This window comes from Stegodyphus dumicola, chromosome 2 (genome assembly GCF_044657685.1).
Source record: "Stegodyphus dumicola isolate Sdum_Otavi_A_Nest chromosome 2, ASM4465768v1".
Classification (NCBI taxonomy): domain Eukaryota; kingdom Metazoa; phylum Arthropoda; class Arachnida; order Araneae; family Eresidae; genus Stegodyphus; species Stegodyphus dumicola.
The window spans coordinates 278320381-278348058 of NC_140769.1; the positions used below are offsets into that span (position 1 = coordinate 278320381).

At 33.0% G+C, this 27678-nt stretch overlaps 1 protein-coding gene across 1 annotated transcript in view; it reads right to left on the reverse strand.

The window, feature by feature from the left end:
* LOC118184723 (uncharacterized) overlaps positions 1-27678 on the reverse strand; it is a 585346-nt gene that overhangs the window by 63009 nt on the left and 494659 nt on the right. Inside the window, exons 11-13 of the mRNA XM_085812207.1 lie at positions 22795-22860; positions 12355-12498; positions 7694-7765 (exon numbers count right to left, since the gene is read on the reverse strand). Of these exons, the coding sequence (XP_085668333.1) occupies positions 7694-7765; positions 12355-12498; positions 22795-22860 (282 nt within the window). The remainder of the gene's footprint in view (positions 1-7693; positions 7766-12354; positions 12499-22794; positions 22861-27678) is intronic.

Consider the following 27678-nt stretch of genomic DNA (forward strand, 5'->3'; position numbering starts at 1 on the left):
AAGAAAACAGAAGCTCTATTATGATTTGAAACGACGGGGAGTAACTTATAAAGTAGGGGATGAAGTTTTAAAAATTAAGCATTCACTTTCTTCAGCACCAGAAGAAGATAAAACTGCCAAATTTTTTCCACGATTTGAAGGACCATATGTTATAGAAAAAATAACTCACGCTGTAGTAGTGTTAAAAGCCAGAAATGGTGAAACCTGTTCCGCAAACATTGATCAAATCAAGCCTTACTTCGATCGTAATAAAATGCAAATATTTTCAGATCTTTTGCAGGATCCGGCACGGCAGACACCGCAGGCACAAGCTCCAGAGGTGGAAAAACGACAAGTACAAGGGCAAGCCAATAAGAGGCAGGAGCAAGTGAAAAGAAAATTTCCCCGCGGAAAAATTGAAGGTAGCAAGAAAAAGAAGCCGTTCCACCGTCCAGAAAGGAGAGTTCACGAACACCCCCAGAATGAAGAAGGGAGAAGGACGACGTATGTGAAGAGAACCAGGAGAAATGACGGAAACTATAACCCGGCTCTAAAACGGAAGATCGACTCATCCGACAGGACTCTCCGCAGCAAAAGTCGCCGAACTGCGGAAGGGCCATCAGCGGCGGAGGAAAAGTACAAGGAAAATTTGAACGGCCAGCAACGAGGTCCAAGCAAGAACACGAAAGAAGTTTCCCGGTTCCGCCAAGACCAGCTGCCATCAAACGGCCAAGACCACAAGCAGAGGAGAAAAAGAAGGTATTCAAGGGTGGCCGAACTGGTGAAAAAAGGAAGCTTCCAGAGGAAAGCACTGAAGGGCGAGCCCGTACAAGAAGGAGGATAAATCACACAACTATCTGCAATACCTTTAAAGACTGGGCCCAGAAAAGGATGTCCGAATATCACAAAGATAAGTAAAATTTTATGTTACTTTGCAAACTTAAGTTAATCTTTCATTCTTACTGCAAGTGGCAGATTTCAAGAAGTTTTACCTCATGCGAGGTCTACCTTTATCGCCAAAAGGGCGAGAAATGAGTTGTTACCGATTTTGGTAGTATGTTTTTCAATTACTCGCGCGTAAAACTAAAGTTGATGTATAATAGCGTTGTGTAAAGACTTAAATATTGTAAAAAGTTATTGTACAAATTTTATTTAAAACATTCTAGCAAGAGAGAAGTTTTAGTCTGAAAGACTTTTTGAAATGTAGTATTTCAATGTAGAAAGAATTGGCACTTGCTTTGAAAAGAATAGAAGTTAACAATGTACTACTAATGTATGTTTTCAAATGTGTAAAATTAACGGCATGTTGATATGTTCTTATATACAATGTGAACTGTTATTTTAAATGTTAAGAAATACCGTGATATGGTAAAAGTGAATGTTAAAATTTTTTTATTCGTGTGACTGTAAAAAGACTAAAGCATGGAGAATATGTGTTAAAGGTTGAATGATGTAGTTAGGCTCTCTGACGCTACACTTTAGAGTTAGACACTTTCAGAATAGTACCTCAGGGTTTAGAGTTGAAATTAGGGTGTGTTAAGAGGTCTTGTTATGTTGAATTTTAACACGTTAGTGTTTTGATTGTAGGAGGAAGTGTGGCACACGTAGACAGAAACACATTCGTGTTTGGTGTTCTTTTACAACACATGTCAGAGAGCACGGGGAGAGATAATTAAAATAGTCATGAATGAAATAAGAATGTTAAGAGAAGTATAATTGTATATGTTACTTGCCATTTCATTGTGTAACATTTCATTAAACTAGTTTTCCTTCCAGATCTCTGGAAGGAACCAGAATTGAATAAAAGCTCCTGTTTAGATGCAGTACAGATGAAAAAAAAGTGTGTATCCTGGGAGCTGCTATTGTAAAAAACGAATTTCTTTCTTTTAAATTTCTAGTTTCTAGCGAAGTATGTTTGTAAAAGATTGGCCTCGCGTTAGATTCTAGAGCTAAAAGTTTTCAACAAGGTCGTTTTAGACCTCAGTTTCAAACTAATTAACTCTGGCGGAAAGTATGTAAGGATCTTAAGTTTTACTAACGTTTATTTTATTTTAAATCTTTACTATCACTTCTTATTTTCTACTTCCGGCCAGAATTATAAGCGTTAAGGTTTTTATGCAAAGTTTGTCTGGCGAACGCCAAGTATTTAAGTTGTGGCCTTTTGCCAAGCGAGAGAGAGGAAGCAGTGAGTCAAAGCAGGCCGCTTACCTTAGAAGTTACTTAGTTGCTGTTTGCCTTCCAGGCCAGAGGTTTTAATCCTCTTGATAAATTTAAACGTATTGTAGTGTTCACAGTCTCTGTACTACATACGCTTCCTGTTAATATAAGGCCAATCTTCCACGTTTATTATTCTAAAGTTAAATTAGAGTTTAGTTTTATTTTTATACTTTTACGTTAGACCCCAAGTAGCGGGTCAGTGTATTCCGAAGTACGGAAGTTATTGTATATAGAGAAAAATAAAGGGTTTTGTATACCCTTCGTCTGTATCCTGTCTACTTACCACAATTAGTGAACATAGCTTTAGTAAGCTCTCTGTTCCGAGTCAGTCCTTGTATGTTCCCGAAGAAGGTAAGAAGGAACATTGACCCTGATAAAGTTAAACTAAATTAAATAATTCTCTTGCGCCATAATTTAAAAAGATTATTGGGCCAGAAAAAAAAATCTCAGCAGAGGGGGGGGGAAGAGGGTAATAATCTAAAGGCATTTTCAGTAAAAAAGTTCGCGGTATTTTTTTTTTTTTTTTTTTTTGTTTGTTTTATCGAAAGCCTAAAGTTAGATTCGATCTTTCTATTCCGAGTGACACGTATTTTCAAACCAAAAAATGTTTATAAAAAGTCTGATGTGAGCGCTTCATGATTTCCTTCTGCGGCCTATTAAATTATACATATTTGTTTCTGCATTTCATTTAAACTAATTTCCTCGGGTTTCATTAGAGATAGACTTCTCATTTAATCTATTCTATTCACAGTTTTGCCCTGCTTAGCAAGGCAAAAATATGTAAAAACTAAAAACAGCTTCATTAAAAATTGCGAAATACAGAAAGACAAATTTGTCGTGCATAAATCAGAAAGCTTACTTTGGTCCCACTCGGCAAAAAGACACTGAAGTTGGTGCACCAACTACCTTAATTCACTATTCTACTAAGAGTTTCAAATGTGAATATATGGAGGCTTCGTTAGGCTTAGTAGCACTTAACCAATTAACTGTGGCGCTCTTGTTTAAGAGTGTGCACCGTTTTGTGTCGCTAGAATCGAGCCATGACGAGTATATTCGTCCATCACAGAGTAAGTTGCGCTGGTAAGATATTGGATGAAAAAGATGGTTTTATTTTATAAAATTGAAAATTTTATTACTAATATTTACTTATTTGGTTAACATAAGCATATATTACATACATATTAAACTAAAAATGCAAATAAATTAAACTAAATATTATACATATAAAAGTAAGAATTTAAATTCCAGGAGTGATATTCAGCGAAACGGGATACTATACACAATGGGACTTTGCAAATCGAACACCAGTAATGCGATTCCTTTTGTTTGTAGCAATACGAACACCTTCGCGTACAGTTTTTTTTTTTTTTTCGATGTTCCGAGTATATAATCCGGAACATGATTCCCGCCTAATTGGCTTATATTAGGTGTAAATGGCCCAGTTTGTGTCGATTTATTTCTTTCAATTGGATACGTCGCAAAAGTGTCTTCAATAAATTTGAGCAAAAAGTTGATACGCGATAATGTTCCATTATTATTTTTTTTTATATAATATGAATGCATTCAGACATATAATGTCTAAGAAATGGAGAAATATCTTTTTGCAGTACTTTTGAGTCTTTTTCTTGTTGTGGAGTACGCTATGATAATTCCATCGCTCATATTCACTCCACCCATTTTTTATTATAATCAATCACTAGCTCCGGTTTCTTTGTTATTATTTTTCTTTTCTCTTTTTCTATTACGTTGTCATTATGTACAGTACTTACTAAATAAACCTCCCTCTTATCTTTCCATTTCATTAACATAATATACGCATGACGAGTATATTCGTCAATACAAAAATGGTGTCTCTTCTCCATAACGAGTATACTCGTCAACCACAGTTAACTGGTTAAACAACTTTTAAATTGTTGATAATTCTCCAACTAGTGCATGCAGATTAACTAAAGGCATAAAAACCGTAACCGGAACATAAGATCAACATAATTCAGTCACATTTGAAGCAAAAAATGCACAGTTTATCAACATATAAGAATAAACAAACTGAGCTCATCGAACCCGGTTAACAGAGTGAGTAATATAATAGGTTAAATAAAAAAAAAAAAAATAAAAATAAAAAAAAATCAGTTTTCCATCGAAGAACACATTCTACTGTTAGAAATAATATTAATGACCTTGTCGTGCTTCCATTTTATCCTTCTGTTAGCTATAAAATTGCACGGATTCTCCAGAAATTCAATTTTCAAGTCGGTTTCTCCCCTATTAATAAAATTCGCCCTTCGATTCTAAAAGATTGCGTTTCTGTATTGAATTCTTGGGGAATCTATAGTATATGGTGTCAGTGTGGTTTAAGATATATTGGCCAAAAAAAAATGAGCGTTGGAGTTTCGTATCAAGGAACATGAATCTTATGTCAGAAAAAACGAAATTAACAAGTCTTCAATAGCGTATTATAGTTGGACATTTAACCATAATTTTGACTTTGGGTCTGCAAAAATTATCCAAAAGGCTTCTTCCATAGGTGAATTGGATTTTCTTGAGGCTTTTCATATTCACAAAGATTTAGCATTTAAGTAATGATTTTAAGTCCAATCCAGTCCTTCCTAATGCCTTTAAAATTCTACTATAATTCAGTTACTATTTTTGCCGATAGATGGCGTTACCTCCTCGCGTTTGGTACTACCAGAGGGTATAAAATTCCGTTCAGTGGTTGCTTTCCAGTATTCGAAGTTCAGATTTTGAGCCTGAAGGTGCAGTTGCCCCTCGCTCTCTATTTTTAACTTCGCTAATTTTCTTGTCCTTTGTGTTACATGTTTGATCAGATAGCCTGGTTCAGTAAAAGTAGGCGGCCAGTGTAACTCTGATTAAAAATCCAGTTATAACCACGTGCAGTGCGTTAAGGACCACGTGTTTCTGAGACTCCTTCCCCTTTATTTTTCTTCTTTCTTGGTATTTCTTTCTCCTGATGAGGAGGGACATTTAGCTGCCCTCGAAATCAAATGAGTGTTTCAATATACTTACGCTAAATACAAGGTTGTTTTTAGGATTTTGATTGTCACATTAGCGTGTTTCTCTTCCAGTCTAATAGAATAGGTATTATATGTATATATATTTATATACTTTTGGTGATGCCGATAGCAACCAAAAAGGGAGGTGCATAACTACATATTATAGCAGTCTCATACACGAAATTTTAACGTTCTGAGGCTACTCGTCGTTTTTGAGTTATGCGAGATACATCCACGTCACGAAACAATTTCTTCTGAATCCATTTTAAATCCATTTTACAGTCCGTTTCGGGAAAAGGAGTCTTTATTCTGTTCGCACGTACAGATACCACGCGAAAACATTGTTCAAATGAATTCGAGAGCGGTCAAAATGGATATTTTCTTTTAAGTCTGAAACTCAAAATTTCTCTTTATTTCGTACAAGGAAGTAAATATCGTTTTAATTTCGGGCGCTTGTTATGTTTTCAAACTGGAGATTTAAATCAAATTTATGAAAATAACGTGTTAAAATGTAGAAACATTCTAACCCGCTTTTACATTAAAAATCTATTACATAAAAGGCCAAACTCCAACACATACGAAGACAAATACATTATAAGACGAGCACCATGTGATTATGAGGTATTTTACTGTAGCACATATACGTTTTATAATCTCTTAATTTATTCTTATAATGTAAAAAATCTTGAAAACTAATTTAATAGGTACATGATTAATGCAATTAAGTAACATAACAAAATAAACAAATAATGTATTATGAAGGAAAATCAGCAGTTTTGTTTTTATTTTTGCACTAAGCAGAAATACTAGTTCTATTTCTCTTCTCTTTTCGACATTTTGATACCTCATGTTACCTCAATTACAGTTCTTAATGGAAAAATTAGAAATACAGTATACAGTGCAAAGTCCGTAATCCGGACGTCCATTATCCGGAATGATCTATAATCCGGACATCAAAGCCACAAACTTTTTTGTATGCTTTACGCATGCGCGTAAATGCGTTTACGCAAGCGCATGCGCGTTGGAAGGATGTGTCTCCAGATACGTTAAAAAATGCTTGGCATAATTTATGGCCAGATACCATATTTCATGCTGAGGACGATGAAGATGATAACCGCGAATTTAAAGGTTTTCGGACATCGCAAACTGAAGGTTAAATTTTCCAGTTATTGAATTTTGTAAAGAAATGTGGAACGCGGTAATAAATGAAGATGATATAACAGAAGTTTTTCATTGCGACGACAATGCCCCAATCATTAATCAATTAACGAACGGCGAAATCTGTAGTATGGTTCTAGATCCAGAAAATACCGCTTCCGATAGTGAAGAAAGTGACAGAGAGGTTATTGAAAACGAAAAAATTTCGATTGACAAGTTAGTCGGTATTCTCGACACAGCAATTACAGGACTTGAACAGTGGAATTTTGTAACTGAAGAAGAAATTATGTCTGTTTATAGAATTAAAGAGAAAGTATTAGCACAAAAAATGTAGCAACTTAAACAACTTACATTGAAAGAAATGTTTAATAAAGTAAACAAATAAATATTAAGCTTTTTTTTTTTTGTAAATTTTGATACCCTGTAGATCATAATTGCTCTTTATTTCATAAATTACGGTTTCATATTTTTAATTGTATAATTTCTGCATGCCATCTTACCAGATTTAAATTGATGTATAATCCGGAAAAACCTTTAATCCGGAATTGGCGAAATCCCGACGAGTCCGGATTACAGACTTTGTACTGTATTTACATCACTTTTCTTCCTTTTCATTGATTATTTCTTAACATTTATAAATAAATTTTATTTTAGTCTAGAAAAGTATATTTCAACTGCCATAACTTCTCAACCCCAGGTCTTTTAACACTATTTATGTTTATCATGCCACATTAAGTTATGTTATCACAGCATCAATAATACACACGATCTCATAAATTCATAATTCTGAAAACTGCTGCAATTATCTAGGTATGAAATTAATTTACCTTTCAAAATACAGCAGCGCAGTGTTCATTAGTGTAACAAATTAGAAGATTTTAAAACAACATTGCGCTTCTGAAATAAATTTTAACTTAATTTTATAAAAAAATTTTAAATGAGGGCAATAACGAAAGATAATGGCATATATTTTGTATTTTAGGAACTGAATAATTGTAATTATTAATAATAAACTAAATATTCATGCGTTAAATTCAGTAACTTAGCAGCAGATTTCTTATGAGGAAACAAATTAAAAATTTTTATTCATGAAATGTAGACTAAAAGTACTAGTGTTTAGGTAGACGAAATACTTGCAATGCTATAAATAAAAATGGACATAATAAACAGTAACGGACTGTAGCTGAATCTGCTATTATTTAATTGCGTAATAAATTATAAAATGTTGCCCCATTTCTTATATTGTTGTTTAAGTAAAATGATACTTCCTAAATATTCAAACTAATTAAACAGAGTGCAAATATTTTATGTTTTGAAATTCTACTTACAGGTCTGTTAGTTTAGTGAGATTCATAAATGCATTCTCGTGTATACTCTCTATATGATTATGCATCAAGTCTCTGGAAAAAGAACATTCAAAGAGTAAAACATTTTTAAAAAGCAATAAACAAAGTCATAAAGTATAAATCTAAAAGTCAAGATACAAAGAATGTTGGTTTGTTTCTAAGGGCAAGCCAATAACTTACAAAGAGAAACGATTGTAACACAAGTTTCAGCTTGCTTGTTACATATTGCTTCATTTTTGATTTGAATAAACTTTATACTCCTGCGAATAGATTCGTTTATCTCTGTGACAGCAAGTCGCAAAACACAGGTACAGCGTTTTTATTATTATTGTATAGTCAGTCTACCGAGAATGAGGATAAAATGTTTGGTAAAAATATATTTCAAGGTGCCCCTTGGCGAAAATTGGCCAACAAGGCACAATTTCAAGATGGCCGCTACACAAAACCAAAATAACAAGTCGAAGAACTGCACAAACTCGCTGTCCATGTACACATCGATTTATTTTCACTTGAAAAACCTCAGTGCATTGCACAAACTAGACATTGCCCAATTCCTTTGTTCATGTACACATCGATCTATTTTCTCTTAAAAAATTCAAGAGAATGATGGCGTCATACAATGTTAAAGTTACTCATCACCAAAACTAAACAAAATTTGTAGCCGATCGAAGCTCAATAAATTGCATATTAAATCACACAATGAAATAACATAAAAAAGGAAATGCATGTTATCGCATATATACGCACTACCAAAAAGGAAATATTTACTTGCTATATTTAGAAATTTATGTGTCTTCAGTCTGTGGCACACAAAATTCCTTAACAGCATCCAAAAAGCTTTCTAAAATTATCTCAACTGGAGTATGCATACTGCCGTTACCCCATAAGTTCATAAAAATTAGAGTAAAAAATATCCTCCTTAGTGCCAGACTGTCGGTGACATTTCTTGCATGAACCTTTCTTGCGACAAACCCATTCATGAACGATCTTTACGTTCGACCATAAGCATTTCATTCCTACAAACAGGACACTTGTAATGACTACTACGTGAACTTTCATTTACACACCAGTCAATTAATGCTTTTTTCCCTTTTCGTTCCAAACCGTACAGCAACTTTAGATTAATTTCATCATATACAGCCATTTTGCGGTGTACAGCACAAGATAAGCAACGTACTTCCTGACATCCAACGCAGAAATAAACCCTTACAAATATTTTCCCATCAGTCAAATTCACCGCAATCACGTCATAATAGCGTTTCCAATAACATTCAACTATTCAAGTTACCATAAATGAAACAACAATTTGGCGATAAATGAAACAACAACTTGGCGATAATCCAAGGGGCACCCTAAAATATAGACTAACCAAGTTTTTAATATTAGACTAGTAAAAGTTTCAATAGCAGCCTGTGATGAATATTAAAATATAATAAAAACTATATACGTATAAAAAGAAGTACAAAGAATATTTTGTTAAATGTACAATATGGCACAAGCATTATTTATTATAAATGTTATTTAACCGTTTGCGGCGGTCTGGACACACCTAAAAATTTCCTTCTGTACGCACAGAAAAATTGAATGAAAAAGGATTTATAGGTTACTATAGGTTACTCTGAACCTTCTTTATTTATAATAGATGGCAGCTCAACACAAACCAGTCCATATATTTTAGCCATATTTAGTTTTTTAAGACCCTCATTCTTCAAAGAAATCTTTCAGATTTATTTGGGGGTATAAAAGGAATTGTTTGAAAAGAAATTTCTATGATATTTTTTTTTTTTTTTTGGTTGTATGGTAATCTTCTTATTCTATATTAGTTTAAAATTTTTACCTTGAAATCTTGGCTAAAATCAAACGGCGAACCCTAGGTGTGCCCAGACCAAGCCAAGGAAGGTTATAACAACCTTTTTATTTTAACTAACTGAAAAGAACATGCACCAACTCGCCGCTCATAATTTAACCACCACTTGTGGCTAAGTAACGTAAACACATAGTCATATATACAGAAAAAAAAAAAAAAGTCAGAATGAATTAAAATTTTAACTGCGTAGCTAGCTTTAACTCCAGTCTAAATCTGCTTTATCGGCTGCACACTGAAAAGTCGAGTCTAGAATCTATATATATAAAGAAGAATGCCTGTGTGTTTGTTTGTTCGCGATTAACTCAGGCACTACTATAAGTATCGTCGCGAAACTTTCTACAATTTTTTTCTAAATCCTGGAAAAGGTCTACGTCCATTCCCCCCTTCCCGCAAAAATAGCTAAAATCACAGATATTAATTAAAAACTCCGAAAACGCTAATTTTCGCCGTCATTTTTTCGAGTGGCAACACTCTCGCGTGTTGGAGATAAAAATCTGTTTTATTTCGAGATGTGTTGCCACTATTCGCTTTCAAATTGTAGAGTTTGTTAATAAAAATTTCTAAGTTTTATAATGAAATAAAAATAGCATTGCCAAACATTAAATACATTATTCCCGATTCCGAAAATTCGTCGTACGCCATTTCGACTGTTCCCATCTTCGCACGACTTTAATTAGACGAGATATTACTTAAAAACTCTGAAAAAGCTAATTTTCGCATTCATTTTTCCGAGTGGCAACAGTCTTGCACGCTGGAGATTAAAGTCTGCTTTATTTCGAGAAGTGTTGCCACTGCTCGCTTTCAAATCGTAGAGTTTGTTAATAAAAAATTTATAAGTTTTACAAAATCTATATACATAAAGAAGAATGCTTGTTTGTGTGCTTGGTTTGTTCGTATTATTGATTTCTGATCAATTATGATGCAATTTTGTGCCACTTTTAATCGACTAAAATTGAATATACGTAAAATATTGCATGGAACTTGAGCTTTTACGACCATTTGATAGAAACTGCGTGCCACTGATATTATGAGGACGAATTAGTTTATTTTTCTAACCAAATTTTTATGTGGGCTCCATCTTACATCAGACTGAAAAATGTATGCCTACGAATCGTATTTTTTGCATCGTTATTACAGCGGTATCGTTAGTTCTGTTGTTAGATACATTACTCTCAATCTAATTTAACGGGCAGCATATTTCAGAAGTGCACATCTGTGTAGCCACCGAGGGAGTGGCTTCAAGAGCGGACCAATGAGCATCCAGTAATATTTCTGTCATGTCACATGACCTTTAGCGTGCTTTAAGATTTAAGGAAGATGGTTAAAAGTATTCTGCCACGCAATTTTCTGTACAAAATAATTAAAGCATCGTCGATTGCTTCTGAAACTTTTCATTGCGAAGTTAGATCAAATATAGGAAATTATGAAGATTTCACTACCTGGTTGAAATAAACACATGTCGGATACTTCGCAAAAATATCGATGGGAAATATCACTTAATAAGTGGTAAATAAGATGAAGAAAGAAATATGTAATAAACATCAGAGCCCAAATGCAATCTTTACATAAAACTATGCGTATGAGAAAAATATTTACACCAAATATATAAGTAAATAGAAGTCAGCACTTTTTATTGCAGTCTATATGAAAAAGATGTTCTACAATAATAACCAATGCAGAATTTACTAATTTGCATTCGTATACATTTAGTGCGTTAAATTTCATATTTAATAAATGCTCACTCTTAAATGTAGTGCCTACACAAGAAATACTCATCAAACAGAGTGAATTTATCGTATTCACAACCAGTATATTCAATTTATTCACATATAATTTTTAATGTTAACGATGGATATAATCAAATCATATGTGTTCGGAATCTTACACTTTAAAAATCAAAAGAATCCAAGCACTGAAATAAGAAAACACTAGATTCATTGTAACACTTTCAGTCATTCTCAGCTCAATTAAAAAATTATACACTTGCATTCTCATAATCCACACAATATGCCGTGAATATCAATCCTAATATTAATGCGTGATAAAATTCTCGAAAGTGAAATGTCAACGATTAATCAAACTCAAAAGATAAAAGCACTACGAGATTTTCTACTATTACGCCATATATTTATAATTGCGAGATAAATACAAATTAAAACGTAAACAACATACGCTCACTTGCACGAAGATTTAGCGTCACAAGAGCAATAGCAGCTCATTGGTCCATTTTCGAAACCCCTCCCTCAGTGGCTACGCTGATGTGCACTTGTGAAATATGCTAACGGGCATTTGGTACTTCTGCTAGTATCAATATAAATTAAAGTAAGTGACTAGCACAAAATTATTCAGCAACACTTGCAAACACGCGGCAGAAACTTGTAACTAACTTTTTTACCGCGAACCCTTAAATTCTGCTCTTAAATACTATTTCCAAACTCATTTAGATTTGCACATACGTGATTGAAATTTGCATTCTGGCAGGAAATTGAAATCAGAAGGGAAAGGTCTTTACACTACTAATTGACGTTTTTCATTAATTAGAAAAAATCTTGGACTTAATAAAAAACCAAATTTCATTAGAATCCTTAAATTGTATTCCATTTTGTTTACATGAAATTTACAACCAGAAAAAATTTTATTGACAACTAATTCCTTTAAAAATAAACTCTTAATTTCTAATTCTCCGGAATGTCAAATTTGTTTTCCAAGTATTTAAATCTTGTGCTCGCGATCTATAACGTATAAAGATGCAATAATTAATATTTTTTATACTTACAAAACTTGTAAATTTTGCAAACCCAGAAAGGCGTCTTCAGGAATGTAGCGTATGAAATTGTAACCCAAAAATAGGTCAATCAGTTTACTTTGGTGTTGAAAGGGTGAATTTTCCAATGATGAAATCTCATTATAGCTAAAATCGCTGAAAATTAAATATTCCATTATTTTAAAACATAAACAGATATTGAAATATGCATTCAGTAAATATAGGGTTACAAAAGTGAAACACGATGCTGTTATCAGTAAAAGAACTATCATATAATAGCTAATTTTATAAAACCCAAGCATATATAGAGGGTGTTCACCCATTTTTGTAATGATTTTGATTTTTAATAATTGAATTTAAATATTAATTTTAAAATACAAACGTGACTGGCATCGAATTGGAATAAGGTTTAATTATCGTCTGCAGCATTAAAAATATTCTTCTCTTTGAAATATCCCTGAGCAATAAACGATGCATCGAAGGCTATATTTTTGTGCTGTCCAAAGAGAAATACTCATATTCAATTTGTAGAGACATTAGGATTTTTTGGAAGCAAGAGAGATTGAGAAATGAGCAACCACTTTCGCCGGGAATCGAACCACGGACTTCTGGAATACCGGCCCAGCGTGCAGAACCACTACACCACGAAGGCACGCTAGGAAAGCAGGAGAAATACCTTATATACTCCCCTTTTTAAAGGCCGATTGGGGTTTCAATCGCCAAATCCTGGGTGTGGAGAATACTCATCCAACACCCTTTTAGTTCGGACGCCACTGTAGAGACATTAGGATTATTTTTCGAGCCAGAGAGATGAAAAATTAGCAACCGCCTTCGCCAGTAATCGAACCACGGACCTCTGGAATACCAACCCAGTGTGTAGAACCACTACACCCCGAATGCACGCTAGGAAAAGCGGTTGAAATACCTTATAAATTATTATAAAAATGCATGGTTGCATGTGTGAAATGCATGGTTTTAATATTTGTACAAGTAAAATAAGTGACATAATTAATATGAAAGGAAAGAAATGTCAAATTTTACACCAGAGTGGGGAAAAAGGCAAAAAAAGCAAACCCAACAAAGTTACGTCCAGCTCTTATTCAATCTAAAAATCGCATCTCATGCTTTCAAAAATAGTCCACCCTCCAATGAGCTATAGCAAAATCTTTAAATATCTCTGTAGAAAGTGAACAAAATTATACAATTTCATTTAAAGCGAATTCAAACAAAAAAACATGACGTTCATCGCCTGACGCCGAAACATGTTTCTCGGCGTAAGACTACGTGCAGATTGCTGTATGAAAATTATCCGACAGGTGAAAAATGGAAATACAGTGAAAAGTCTTTAATCCGGACGTCCATAATCCGGAATCGCCGAAGTCCCGACGATTCCGGATTAAAGACTTTTGACTGTATATAGTTGCAATTGATGAGGCTTGGATATACGTATCGGATTGTAATTGAAAGACTACCGAAAAAGAGGAGATAAAGACTTAATATGTTGGTTCAAATAAAACAAGGAAAGTTTTTATGAAGTTTTTATGGTTATTACTGATTTCTCTTATAACGGAAAACTTAAATAAGGGTGCAGAGTTCCTCAGTTTGTAGATGCTAAGTTATTGTTGAACGTTGATAAGCGAATAATCGCTTGAGTTCGTGTGACAAGAATCAACAAGATCAAAAGGTTAATAACCCTTTATTATTCAAATAAGATTTAACAGAACTCCGTCTTGGCGTGTACAATAAAAGCCGACACTTGGGCTTGAACTTAAGAGGCTAAGAAGTAAACTAAAACTAATCTAAACTAAATAGATATAGCCGAAACTATCAAGATTCTAACCGAATTGGCCCTTTAACTCTAACTGACTGCCAAGCTATCAAGGGCCAGAGTACGGCCGAGCGTAATAACAACTTTGAGACAGAGTAGCCCAAAAGGCAAACGCACGCTAATCAAAAACTCTGATTCTCTCTAACTCAGCAAGTAGAACTTTGCGGTTTAAATACCGCTCTTCCTCATTATGTATTCAGAGTGATTCTGAAACTACGTTCTGGCCGGAAGTAGTAAGCTGAAGTTAAGAACCGACAGGAAAGGAACTTTAACTCAAAATTTAACTGTTGATAAAATTAACATAATCCTTACAAGGGAAGGAGAAAAAATATCAAAATTAATTCAGATTACTATCAGAAATAATATGTTTTAATACCTATTTTTGAAGAAGAAATTCCATCTCAACAATGTTCAATGTGTTAAGTTCCATCATGATAAGGCTCCAAGCCATACCTCTAAATCTACTGATCTATTTTTTTTTTAAAAAAATGAGAAATGAAAAAAAATTGGAGCTATTTCTTTGAAATGCATCCCACCCAAGTACACAGATATGTCTTCTTTGGATTACTGTGTATTTGGACTTTTAAAACAAGCTTTGTACAAGCGGCATCCCAAAACATTGGATGGACTCTGGAAAATTGTGAAAGAGGAGTGGAATAAAATCAACCTTGATGTTTTAAGCAAAGGACTTTTATCTTGGAAACCCAGATGTAATATGATAGATCAGCAAAAGGGCTATCGGATTGAACATATTAGGAAATAAAACTCTAAGGTTTGTTTGTATATAAATCTTTGAAACATCGTTACAAAAATGTGTGAACACCCTCTGTAATTCATGCGCAAAAAATTAATGTTTCTTTTATATACATCGTGACCACAAATGATCTAACTAGGCCTTTACTTTCGCAGTCGTTGGTCGTAGACATATATACTTCCAATCTCGAAAGTGTTTTAAATGATTCAGGTTTTATAAGTGTTTTAAGGGGGCTCATGCACCTTAAACCCCTTAACACCCTTCGAATACGTGACTGTTACATAAATTGGGAAATTTTATTTATTTTAAAATCAATTATTTCTAACTCTTTACAGCTGACTACATAATATAGCTGCTTTGGAAACTAGTAACCAGAAAGTTTGTGTTGCCACACATATTTTTGTAATTTAATCCGCTTTGTGACAAAATGTTTCGTCACGTTTCCACCTTGCGCGCACGATATTTTAAAAATGGCTAATGGTATATACTTGAAATCTGAAGGAATTCTTTATATGAGCCCTATTTTTTAACTGAACCCAAAATCTGATGAATGTTTTAATATTAAAAAATTTTATGGACGAAAACATTACAGTTTTTTTTAATAAAATACATTTTATAAACTTGACTCCAAATAAAATAAAAATTTAACATGAAATTCTTAGAATTTTTGGTTTACAGTCGTTTCCAAATGTTATAAAAGCTATATATTAAATATGGAATTAAATTATGCAACAGAATGTTTTAAACTATGCGCGCAAGTTGGAAACATGACGCAAATTTTTGTCAAAAAGTGGATTAAATTATAAAAATATTTGTGGCAACACAAACTTTCTGATCACTATTTCAGAAAGCAGCTATATTATGTAGTCAGCTGAAAAACGTTGGAAGTAATTGCTTTTAAAATAAATAAGTTATCCCAATTCTTGCAACAGTCACATGTTCGAAGATATTATGATTTTTAAGGTGTACGAGTCCCCTTAAATTTAAAGAAATTTCTTTTGTAAAAATTAAACATATTTTATGTTCCCCTGGTCATTTCTTCAAAGATTGCAAATAATCGATAGGAAATAACTGTGCTTAATAAAGAATAACTATTTATATAGCAATGATAGTTCGATAGGTGGAAAACATTATAATAACTTGAATGTAATTAACAAGAGAAACTTATAAGTCTTTGGACACATATTACAAAATTTTCTTGCTCACTTAAATAAAGTTTGATTGTCGAAAGTATTTCAAATCTCAAGGTATTATTCAAATACGTCTTTGATGAATTTTGTAAATTAATAATTAAACGACTCGAGAATGTAGGTCGAAAAATTATATAATGAAAGGTGTTTTTTAATGCTTTATACATTTAAAAGTTGCTGTGGAATTCCCTAAAATTTCGAAAACGAATGGTAAACAGGAAAACGTAAAGCGGAATCCACTTGACAGCTTTTGGGTGAAAAGTTTCTTGATTGTAGAAAACCTTGGAAGATCATACTGAAATACCGACATTCTATAGAATACATAAGCATTTTATAGAATGCCCGGTTTTTTTAGGCAAATCATGAAATTTGAAGAAATATTGTATACTATAACTCGGTATTGTTATACAATAAATACCTGGGCATTCTATAGAACGCCAAATGCTCTTTGCGTAAAGTGCGAAAAAAACATCTTGAAAAAGCTATTATTTAAAGGACGTTCATTCCTTAAAAAGTACAACTGTTATTTTGAAGAAAATTACAATAATAATAATAATAATAAAAATCTGAAATGTTTCAGATTATAAATTACGTACAAAGGGGCGTTTTTTTTTTAAAGTTTTGTGTTTTAACGTTTGTTAAAATTTATTTATTAAATACCACGTTCTTCGCATTTAAAGCATAAAATTCAGTTCAAAGCAAAATCGCAAAATACACTCATGCCCATAAATTAAGAATAATTCGGAGTCACTTGGAAATCGAACTCTAAAATAAATATATCACCTGTAAAATCACTACACACATCTTCAAGAATCATATGCAAATTTCAGGAAATAACCAGATGACACCGATGGTACGTCACAATGACGAGACTGTAAGAGAGTGATATATAAGGAATTCAGGCAAAGAAGTAAAATTGTTCGCAGGCGCTTTATAAGCATTTCAGTGCAATAACCAAATAGTTATGACACAAAGAACGCATTTGGATAATTTTTTACGTGGTAGAATTATCGGCCGTCTGGAATGTGGGCGTACACAACTGGAAGTATGAGACGAACTTGGAATTGCCCAGAGTGTCATCTCCAGGCTTTGGAAACGATTCCAAGATGATGGTCATGTGAGTAGACGTTACAGCACAGGCCGCCCCAGAGTTACAACGCCGAATGAGGACCGGTATTTGGCAGTTACTGCCAAAAGAAACAGGCGGAGCACAGCCTCAGACCTGTCTCGTCAGCTCTCTTCAGCCACTGGTACGACAATTTCAAGCAGACCGTGTACAGACGCCTAGGGCAGATTGGTCTATATGCTCATAGACCTGTCAGATGCGTTCCACTTACTGCAACTCACTGTCGCGTGCGATTAGCCTGGAGTAGAGAGCATGCATTGTGGACACCGCAACAGTGGGCTTCTGTGATGTTTTCCGACGAGTCCAGGTTTAGCTTGCAGTCTGATTCTCGCCGGACTTTCATACGAAGAGCTCCAAGTACCCGTTACCACCAAGAAAACATCATTGAAATTCAGCCACTGGTACGGTGGTGCAGGAGTACTCGTTTGGGGTGGAATTATTCTGGGTTCCGGAACTGACCTGCATGTTCAAATTGGAACCATGACAAGCCAAATCTATCGGGACGTCATTCTGGAACAACACGTACGTTTGTTTCGGGACGCCATGGGCGCACAATTTGTGTGTATGGATGAGAATGCCCGCCCTCACCGTGCAAACATCGTAAACGAATGCCTTCAATATGAGGATATCACCTGTATGGACTGGTCAGCATTCTCACCGGACTTGAATCCAGTAGAGCACGTGTGGGAATGCTTGGCCGACGAGTTGCAGCCCGTCAACCTCCTCCTACATGTCTACCGGAACTTCGGAGAGCATTGCTTATTGAGTGGTGTAATATTCCCCAAGATCAGATCGATAATTTGATACTCAGCATGCCTAGGCGTTGTACGGACTGTATTGCATCGTCTGGGAGACATACAATATATTCACAATCATACCAACCCTGTAATATTTGTTTTTTGTAAGTAGGTGTTTTTTTGTAATTTGCTCCAGGGAGAAAAAATCGCTATTTGTTTTAATAATATTAAACATATAGAATCTTTTTTTGCTCTTTACCTTTTGTTTAATAAATAAGCTTTACAAATAAGTCAAATTTGTTTTGCTTCTAACTCTTCCTTTGCCTGATTTTCCATTATACTTAATTTATGGACATGAGTGTAAATTCGACTTTCCCAACAGTACCTTTTTTGGTTTTTCTTGAAAGGCTCACAAAGAGTCTATGTCAGTATCATTACGTGTACCTATATTTGTATTTGGTTGAAAGTTCTTTCAACATACTGTCACGTCGTGCGTGTCCAGTACTCAAATGAGTTTTCATGAAGTACGGGAAATAACTCAAGAGTCTGTGAGGTAATTCTGTATAGTATTGTTACGAATTTGGTATTTAAAAAGCTAATTTTAGTTCAATTATAAATTAAATGGTTTTATTTCCCGCGCAGTGCAGCGCGTGACGAATATTAAAAGAAGAAAGCTAAGCCGAAAAATTGAAAATACAAGAGCGCGTGCATTAAATAAATAAATATCTCTTTTTGATTTCGAGAAAGTACTGGAAAATTCTAGCGAGTGATTTTAAAATCTTAGAAAAGGAGGAAAACATCTCAGTTTGTAGTAGTTGCTTAGCTTGTTGTTGTTTAGAAAACTACTGTTGTTGATTGTAGCGAATTCGCGGATTAGCGTTCTTTAGCTGTTTTGAATTATGTTCTATTGGACATTTGAGTAGTTAGAAGATAACTATTGTGAGATATTGTAATACTGCATAATTTGAGAAAATTTAAGCATTTTTGTTGTGATAATAATAAATTTTTGTTCATTTTTCATCGGACTTGTGCATTCATTTCATAACGAACCCGTACGTACGCAACAGTATTGACGCCGTCTTTAACAGGATAAATGATTTTAATTTTGTTTTTCACAAACATCAGACCTTAACGTTTCAGCAACCAAAAGTTCCATGGTCTTCTTATTAGATATTTTGGCTTTTTTGCATAACATAACTTCTTGTGAGAAATGACCCCTTTCGGTTTCGGTATAAATGCATGTTTCGGTTCTTCGAAACGGATCGGAGGTGCATTTCATACTTTGTCGGTTTGTCATTTGGTATTCTGTATTATGCCTAGGCAATGTGTGAAATGTTTAATCGTTCCACACATTGCCGGTGGTGTTCATAGGTGTTCTATAGAATGTCGGATTTCATGCTTTGCCGGTAACACTTTTATCTAGGGAAATGTTATATTTTAATATGTTATATTTTTTTTAAATAAAAAATCAGATGTGACACATGACTTTCATGTATGGAATACTAAATTATACGCATTTTTTCCTGCATTTCACTTAAGGGCACTCATACACCTTAAAACCCGTAACATCTTCGAATATGTGACTGTTGCAAGAATTGGGATAACTTATTTATTTTAAAAGCAATTACTTCCACCTTTTTACAGCTGACTACAGAATATAGCTGCTTTCTGAAATAGTAATCAGAAAGTTTGTATTGCCAAAAATATTTTCATAATTTAATCCGCTTTGTGACAACATTTTCCGTCATGTTTCCAACTTGCGAGCACAATTTAAAACATTCTGTTTCATATTTAATTCCATATTTAATATATAGCTTTTATAACATTTGGAAACGACTGTGAACCTAAAATTCTAAAAATTTCATGTTAAATTTTTATTTTATTTTTTGTGGAGTTTATAAAATGTATTTTATTACAAAATCTGTAATGTTTTCGTCCATATTCGTCCATGTTCATCAAATTTTTGGTTCAGTTAGAAAATAGTGCCCATATAAAGAATTCCATCGAATTTCAAGTATGTACCATTAGCCATTTTTAAAATATCGTGCGCGCAAGCTGGAAACAGGGCGAAATATTTTGTCACAAAGAGGATTAAATTACAAAAATATTTGTGGCAACGCAAACTTTCTGGTTACTAGTTTCCAAAGCAGCTACATTATGTAGTCAGCTGTAAGAGGTTGGAAGTAATTGCTATAAAAATAAATAAAATATCCCAATTCTTGCAACAGTCGCATATTCGAAGATCATAAGGGGTTTAAGGTGTATGAGCCCCCTTAAATTTATTTATTGGAATTTCATTAAAGATACATTTCTCATTCAATGAATTCAGTTCTCACTTCGCGGCAAGGCGAAAAAACAAATAAAAACTCAAAATACCTTCATTAAAAATTGAAAGATGTAGAAAAAAATAAAACACCAAACACAGTTAAAACAATTTAAAATATTTTACAACTAAAATGACAGTTTGTACGCGAAAACAAGCAATTTCGCCAGAAGGCAAAAACGCATTTTTGGTGCACAAAACTAAAAGTCTTCAGCTAAGTTTTAAATGTAAACATATATGGCTGCTATGGTAAAAATAAATTCGGCTTATCAGCACTGAAACAACTTTTAAATAGTTAATAGTTCCACAGCTATTGCATGCAGATTAACTAAAGGCATAGAAAAACTTAACCGGGGGATAAGAACAACATAATTCAAATCTATTATTTTTAAAGCAAAAAAAAAAAAAAAAAAAAAAAAAAAAAAAAACCCTCAACCCGTGCAGCGGAGTAACTGAGTGTGTATGTGTGTATATATATATATATTTGTAATAATAAAATTCCATAGTCAAAAATACAATTAAAATTCTATGTATGTTCTTTTCATTTTTTAATAGCGACGTACTCTTATTTGAAAGTACGTGGAATTAAATCCACAGCCCCGTAGTCAAGTTGTTTTTCCCGCCTTTTCTACCCGTACAGTTTTAGAATGTTCTGGAGATTTTCAAGCGAACTGGATTGGTTGACGAGGCTGACGTCATTTCTTGGAAGCTCCGCCTTTCCAGAGGCTATAACATGACTCGCAAAAGGAATATCGGGGCTTTTTCTTAAATGTCACGATGCAGTAAACTTCATACAAAAAGTGATTAGTAATTCTTTTTATTTACTCCGGATATCTGATTTTGTAACTGCTATTTTCTCCTGAAATATAATAAATGGATCCTGTTTTTTAAAACTTATCGTCTGATTATTTAAGCTACGACTACATTGATGATTCTTCAACACTCTATTTATTCCTGACAAAAGCTGGTACATCATATATATATATGTATAAATTAAAAAATGAGAACAACCTAAAAACGACCTTTTTCAAGTAGATGCCGGCGATCAAGGTCTGTTTTTTAAAAAATTTTCTTTCCATTGTTTTAATGTTTGGTCTTAGCAAAACCCTAATTAATTCCCTTTTAATTTTAATTTTATAGTTTTTTCCTTCGTTTTACAAAGTTTAAACTCTTTAAGCTAGTGGGTCATCCCTAAAAATCTTGTATTTTTGACTAATAGCAATTTGCTATTTATTTTATTTTGTACATTTGTTTAATCAGGCCAAAATTTGTATAGTTTTCTTACACCATTAATGTGTTTCTCATTTACTATTACACCGGTCGTGTCGGGAAATGAAACAGAAAAATTCAGACTAAAGTTTTTATCTAAGTTATTTTATCAGTTAAATATTCATAAAGTTTCAAGTAGTCTCGATTTTCTGTTTTGACGAAACGCCATATGGAATTAGCTGGATTCGAAAACCATTATGCATCATGCTAGTTTACCATTTACCGCTTTTTTGTACTTTTTGTATTTTTGCTTATGTCTTATATAACCACTGTATTTCTATTCAACTATTTTAAGCTTGTCTTAACTTCAACTATTTTAAGCTTGTCTTTAATCAACATATTACTTCCAATTTGATTTGAGTTTTTAATACTCTTATTATTTGTACGTATTCTAATGATAATTTCGTTTACTTTGTATTTACACTTTTCATTGCACCTTATTTTACTCATGTTAAAAAAAAAAAAAAAAAAAAAAATTCACCGGAACCACAGTATCACTACGACTTTTAGAAAAAAGCATGAAGAATTTTCTTTTTACTCTGTCATATATATATAAAAATATAAAGTAAGAAGTTTAGGGCTAAAATTTCCCAAAGACCCCAAATTTTGTTTTAAAATTCATAATTAATAAATTTTAAATAATATATATTATATTTATAAGAATAAATTGAATTTAATTAAATAAATTTAATTTAAATACATTTTTATTTTAATTACTATTTTAAATTAAATAAATATTTATTTTAATTAAAAATTTTTTACTTTTATGTGTTTGTTAAAATTTAAATATATTATATTTATACACTTTTGTTGCTGCTGATTGCAACAAACAAAAGAAGGTGCACAAGTACATGTTGTAGCAGTGCTATATACAAAATTTCAACTTTGTGGGGCTAGTCGCTTTTGAGATATGCGAGATACACACATACATACATACGTACGTACAAAAAAAAAAAAAAAAAAAAAAAAAAAAAAGACGTCACGCAAAAAAAATCTCTTCTGAATCTATTTTAAATATTATTTGCCACCTGTTTTGAGAAAAAGAGTACTTTATTCTGTTCTTACGTACAGATGTCACGGGAAAATATCGTTAAATAGTATTCTATAGCGGTCAAAATTGATATTTTCGTTGAAATATGACACTCGAAAATTTTCGCGATTACTATACTTCCTGTACTTCGTACATGGGGGGTAAAAAATGCGAAAGAGAAAGGAAATTACTTACATTTGTCGCAGTTCTTTACATCCACTGAGGTCTGGTAACTTGTCGATTTTGTTTGATCTCAGAATGCTGAAATAATAAAATCTGATGTGTACACCACATGACTTCCTTGTGCGGAATATTAAATTATACGCATTTTTCTTGCATTTCATTTAATCTTATTGGATTGAATTAAATCTACTTCGTCGAGAGCGCATAAACCAAAATAGAATAAAGGCACTCTTTAAAATTCACTACATTTGTTTACCATAGCGACACTCTGGCGCTAGGTTCACTTAATATTTCGTTGATATTATAACACAGAATGCACAAAATTTACAGTGTCTCACAAAAGTGATGGGACACTTGTGCTTTACAAAAGGAAACTGTAGTAAAATAAATTAAGAAAACATGTAAAAATTTTTTGTGGATGTGTTTCATACTTAAATTTGGTAACAATTATTACATAACATACATTTTCCCAAAATATTAAAATATTAATTTAATAAAAATATAATTGTTTAGAACGGAACAAAAAATGGCTCACATAAGTGATGGGACACTTACTTTTCATCAAATATTTATCCAAAAATTTTACTTTTTAAAAGGTTTTAATATTTTGTTGGATTTCCTTTTACTTTTAAAACATGATTTAATCTTCTTGGAATGGATTCGACTAATTTTTTTTTTTTTTTTTTTTTTTATATTATTATTTCTGGAGAGATTTTACCCGATTCTTCTTGAAGCACCGATTTTAATTGTTGTTTTGAAGAAATGGTGTGTTTACGAATTCTTGATTCCAATTCTTGCCAAATATTCTCTATGGGATTTAAGTCTGGAGATTGTGATGGTGTTTTTATTATTTCAGGATAGTTATACAGCAGCCAGAGTCTAACGTTCAAAGCACTGTTCTTGGGGTCATTGTCCTGGTAGAATTTAAAATCGTTATGAAGGTTCAATTTTCGTGCCGAAGATTTCAAATTTTGATTTAAAATGTCAATATACTTGTACTTATCCATTATACTGTCAATAAAAACAAGATTACCAACTCCAGTGGACGACATACACCCCCATACCATAACTCCTCCTCCACCATGTTTTACTGTTGGCACCAAATTCTGTTTACGAAATTCTTCCCTGGGTTTTCTCCACACCAAGATTCTACCGTCAGAACCAAATATATTAAATTTACTCTCATTAGCAAATATAACTTCATTCCAGTCATCAGAATTCTTATTTATGTTGGATTTTGCGAAAGCCAGTCTGAGGTTTCTATTCTTTTCACTTACGAAGAATTTTTTCCCGGCTGCTCTACCGTGATATCCAGCAGATCGAATTATTCTTCTAATAGTCTCAGGATTAACAATTACTCCATATAATGCTTGTAAATCAGCAGCAACTTTAGGAGCACTCATTCTTGGATTTTTTTTTTTTTTTAAAATATTTCGAACGATAATTCGCTTTATTCCATTGGATACCTTTCATGGTCGGCCAGGTCTTCTTTTATCCTGAATCATATGATACTTTTTATATCGTTTAATGATCTTGAAAAGTATTGAATGACTCAAATTAACTGTTTCAGCAGTTTGTCTTATAGATTTTCCACGTTCAATATGCAAATTAATAACTAATTTTCGAATTCCAGGCAAAGTTTCTTTTCGTTTAGCATTCATGGCTGCACAGAGCTAAAAAACACAAAAATTCCAAAACAAACTGGAGAGAAATACTGCATACGATTTTATAAATTATTTCCAATTGCTTTTGAGTAAAAATAAAAAACCCCAAAAATATTTTTATTGTAGTACGTAGTAGTATCTAATGGTGTCCCATCACTTATGTGAGCCATTTTTTGCTCCATTCTAAACAATTGTATTTTTATTAAATTAATATTTTAATATTTTGAAAAATGTATGTTATGTAATAATTGTTACTAAATTTAAGTATGAAACACACCCACAAAAAATGTTTACATGTTTTCTTAATTTATTTTATTACAGTTTCCTTTTGTAAAGCACAAGTGTCCCATTACTTTTGTGAAACACTGTATATTATTTGAAGAATTATCTTATCATAACCACATGTTCTATTCAAATACTATAATAAAGCTAGAAAGATGTATAAAAGAAATTAAGCAAACAAAACAAAAAAGAAACAGTTTTTCACAGACGACTGAGTATTTCTCATTCAATTAATTCAGTTCGCACTTCGCGAGAAGGCAAAAATACATAAAAACTCAAAATATCTATATTAAAAATTACGAAGTAAATCTTAATCACTTATTTCCTCGAAAAAATTCCAGAAAGGATTAAGCATGATTTAATTCGCAATAATAAATGAAGGCGTTATTTTTATTGTTGCGAAGCTTAGTCTCTCTAGATTGGCAACAAATCTACTATTCTGCTGTTTCAAATGTAAACAAATATGTTCGCATGTTTTTTAAAACTTAACCGCACTTAAACAGCTTTTAAATTGTTGATAATTGTACAAATATTGCTTCCAGATTTACGAAAGGCATAAAAACCTTAACCGGAAGATAAGAACAACATAATTCAATCATTTTTAAAGCAAAAAATATACAATTTACAAACATATAAGAGTAAAGAAACTGAGATCACTATACTGAGTAACAGAGTGGATATATATATACGTTTGGTGCCGCCGACTGCAACCAAAATTCGAGGTGCACATCTACATGTTACAGCAGTCCTATATACCGTCTTTTTCTGAAAATAAGACATCCTCCGAAAATAAGCCCTATCGTGATTTTCGGAACTTTTTGTAAAATAAGACATCCACCGAAAATAATCCCTAGTTAAAATAATGCGACAAAAAGAATTCGTTAAAAAATGCTGTTGATTTATTAAGTATAAATAATAATATGTTTAGCTTTCCTAATACTCATATTTCAGAGAAAAGATTGAAACTAAATATTCCGAGAAATTAATTGTTTACCTCTACAGTTCGTTTCAAACTAATTCTTGGAATTTATCTTAACCAGTTCACCATTTGCCCCGAGATTGATACGTTCACAGGAAAGGCATCGTCATCCGTTAGCGTCGGCAGACTCTCGTCGGGGTGAAATTTGGGCTGAACCGTAACCCCCGAGACACATACGACGCAGCGACCTTTTTCCAACCCCCACAGAATGAGTCGAAAATCAAAAGGGCTGATTGATGGGTAAAAAATTCGTGGGACAAAATAACTACTGAGAGTGATGTGTCCAATGCACTACGAACAGGCTACTTAAACAAGAAGTATTCATTTAACAATAGCTATATCGCACGACATGAGAGATTCGAACCAATGATTCAACAGGAAATGGATTTAGAAGAAAATCAGAATATAATTCAGAATTTTATTTATGACAATGTTCCAGAAGAAGATGACATGACTGTAGTTGAATAAATTTAAATTTCTGTTTTCTGTGTAAAATAAATATTAAATAAAAATATATAAATATACTTTTATTTTTGCCCTTCCCCGAAAATAAGCCCTAGCGCGAATTTTGGACCAAAAAAGAAAGTAAGACAGTGTCTTATTTTCGGAAAAAGACGGTATAAAATTTTAACGTTCTGAGGCTACTCGTTTTTGAGTTATGCGAGATACGTATATACGTTCGTACAGACGCCACGAAAATTTCTCTTCAGAATTGATTTTAAAGCAGTTTTATAATTTTTTTGGAGGAAAAGAGTCTTTTATTCTGTCCTTACGTACAGATATCACGCAAAAACATCATTAAATTGCATTCGATAGCGGTCAAAATGGATATTTTCGTTGAAATATGCTGCCTGAAACTTTTCGCGATTACGATACTTCTTTTTACTTCGTACAAGGAAGTAAAAATATATATAACTAAATCTGAAATAGCATACCATTCATTTATCATATTTCTATGTCATATAGATAGATGAGCATCGCCAGCTGCCATTTTATTGCGCCTGGGCTCGAGAAGGTTTGGACGTTTGTAATTGTATAATTGCATCGTCACGTGGGAATTCCTTAAAATACTCGACAAGTTCTCTGGAGTGGTTTGGTGGTGGAGAATGAGGGATGGGAGACCCTGGGACTCGTTCCCTGGGAGTGTTGTTCTTTCTCTAAATTGGGATAGGACTGGTTATGTCACGTATATGCCATCGAAAGGCGCAATATTGTGCTAGTCACCAGGATAAAATCCGTGGATTTGTTCTCATTTTACTTTCAGACAAGTGAGATGACTCACAAGAACAACAAAATAGATGACAAATGTTACATATTTACTTTCCCCAAACTTTCTTCAGCCACTTAGAGAAACCAGCAGTAACTTAGGTTAAAACAACACGCCGTACAAATACTAATTTAGAAGTCAAACCACAAAAATCAGCGTTATATTTGCGAATTTTTACGGGACTAGTTTCGATGGTTTTAACGAACCATCATACTCAGCTGCCAAAGTGCGAATGCACGAGATAAGATATAGCAAAAAGATAAGATAAGAATGATTGGACTAAGTTAAGCTACTGGCGCCATCTATCGATGAAGCAATAAAACTAAAACATAATTTCCTTAAAGGTTGAAGGTAAAGATGGATTGGAATTAGGGTCGTTAACTAGAATCAAATTTTAGAGAATTTTCCCTTTAATTAACGCCTTTGAAGTTAATGTTTAGCCTTAAGCAATATATGGAAGCGTATTTTTATGTTCTTTCCACTGGATTATATGTTTTATATAATCTATTAACACATTTATAAATCTATTTATATACTTTATAAAATATATTAGATACATTTTTGGTATTGTGCAATTTATTTGTAACTCGTATCACTAAAATAAATCCATTAATATTAGGTAAAATAGAAGTAGTATTTGTGAAAATATAAAAGCTCTTAATTTGCAAAAAATCCCTACATGATGCAGAAATTCGGATTCCATT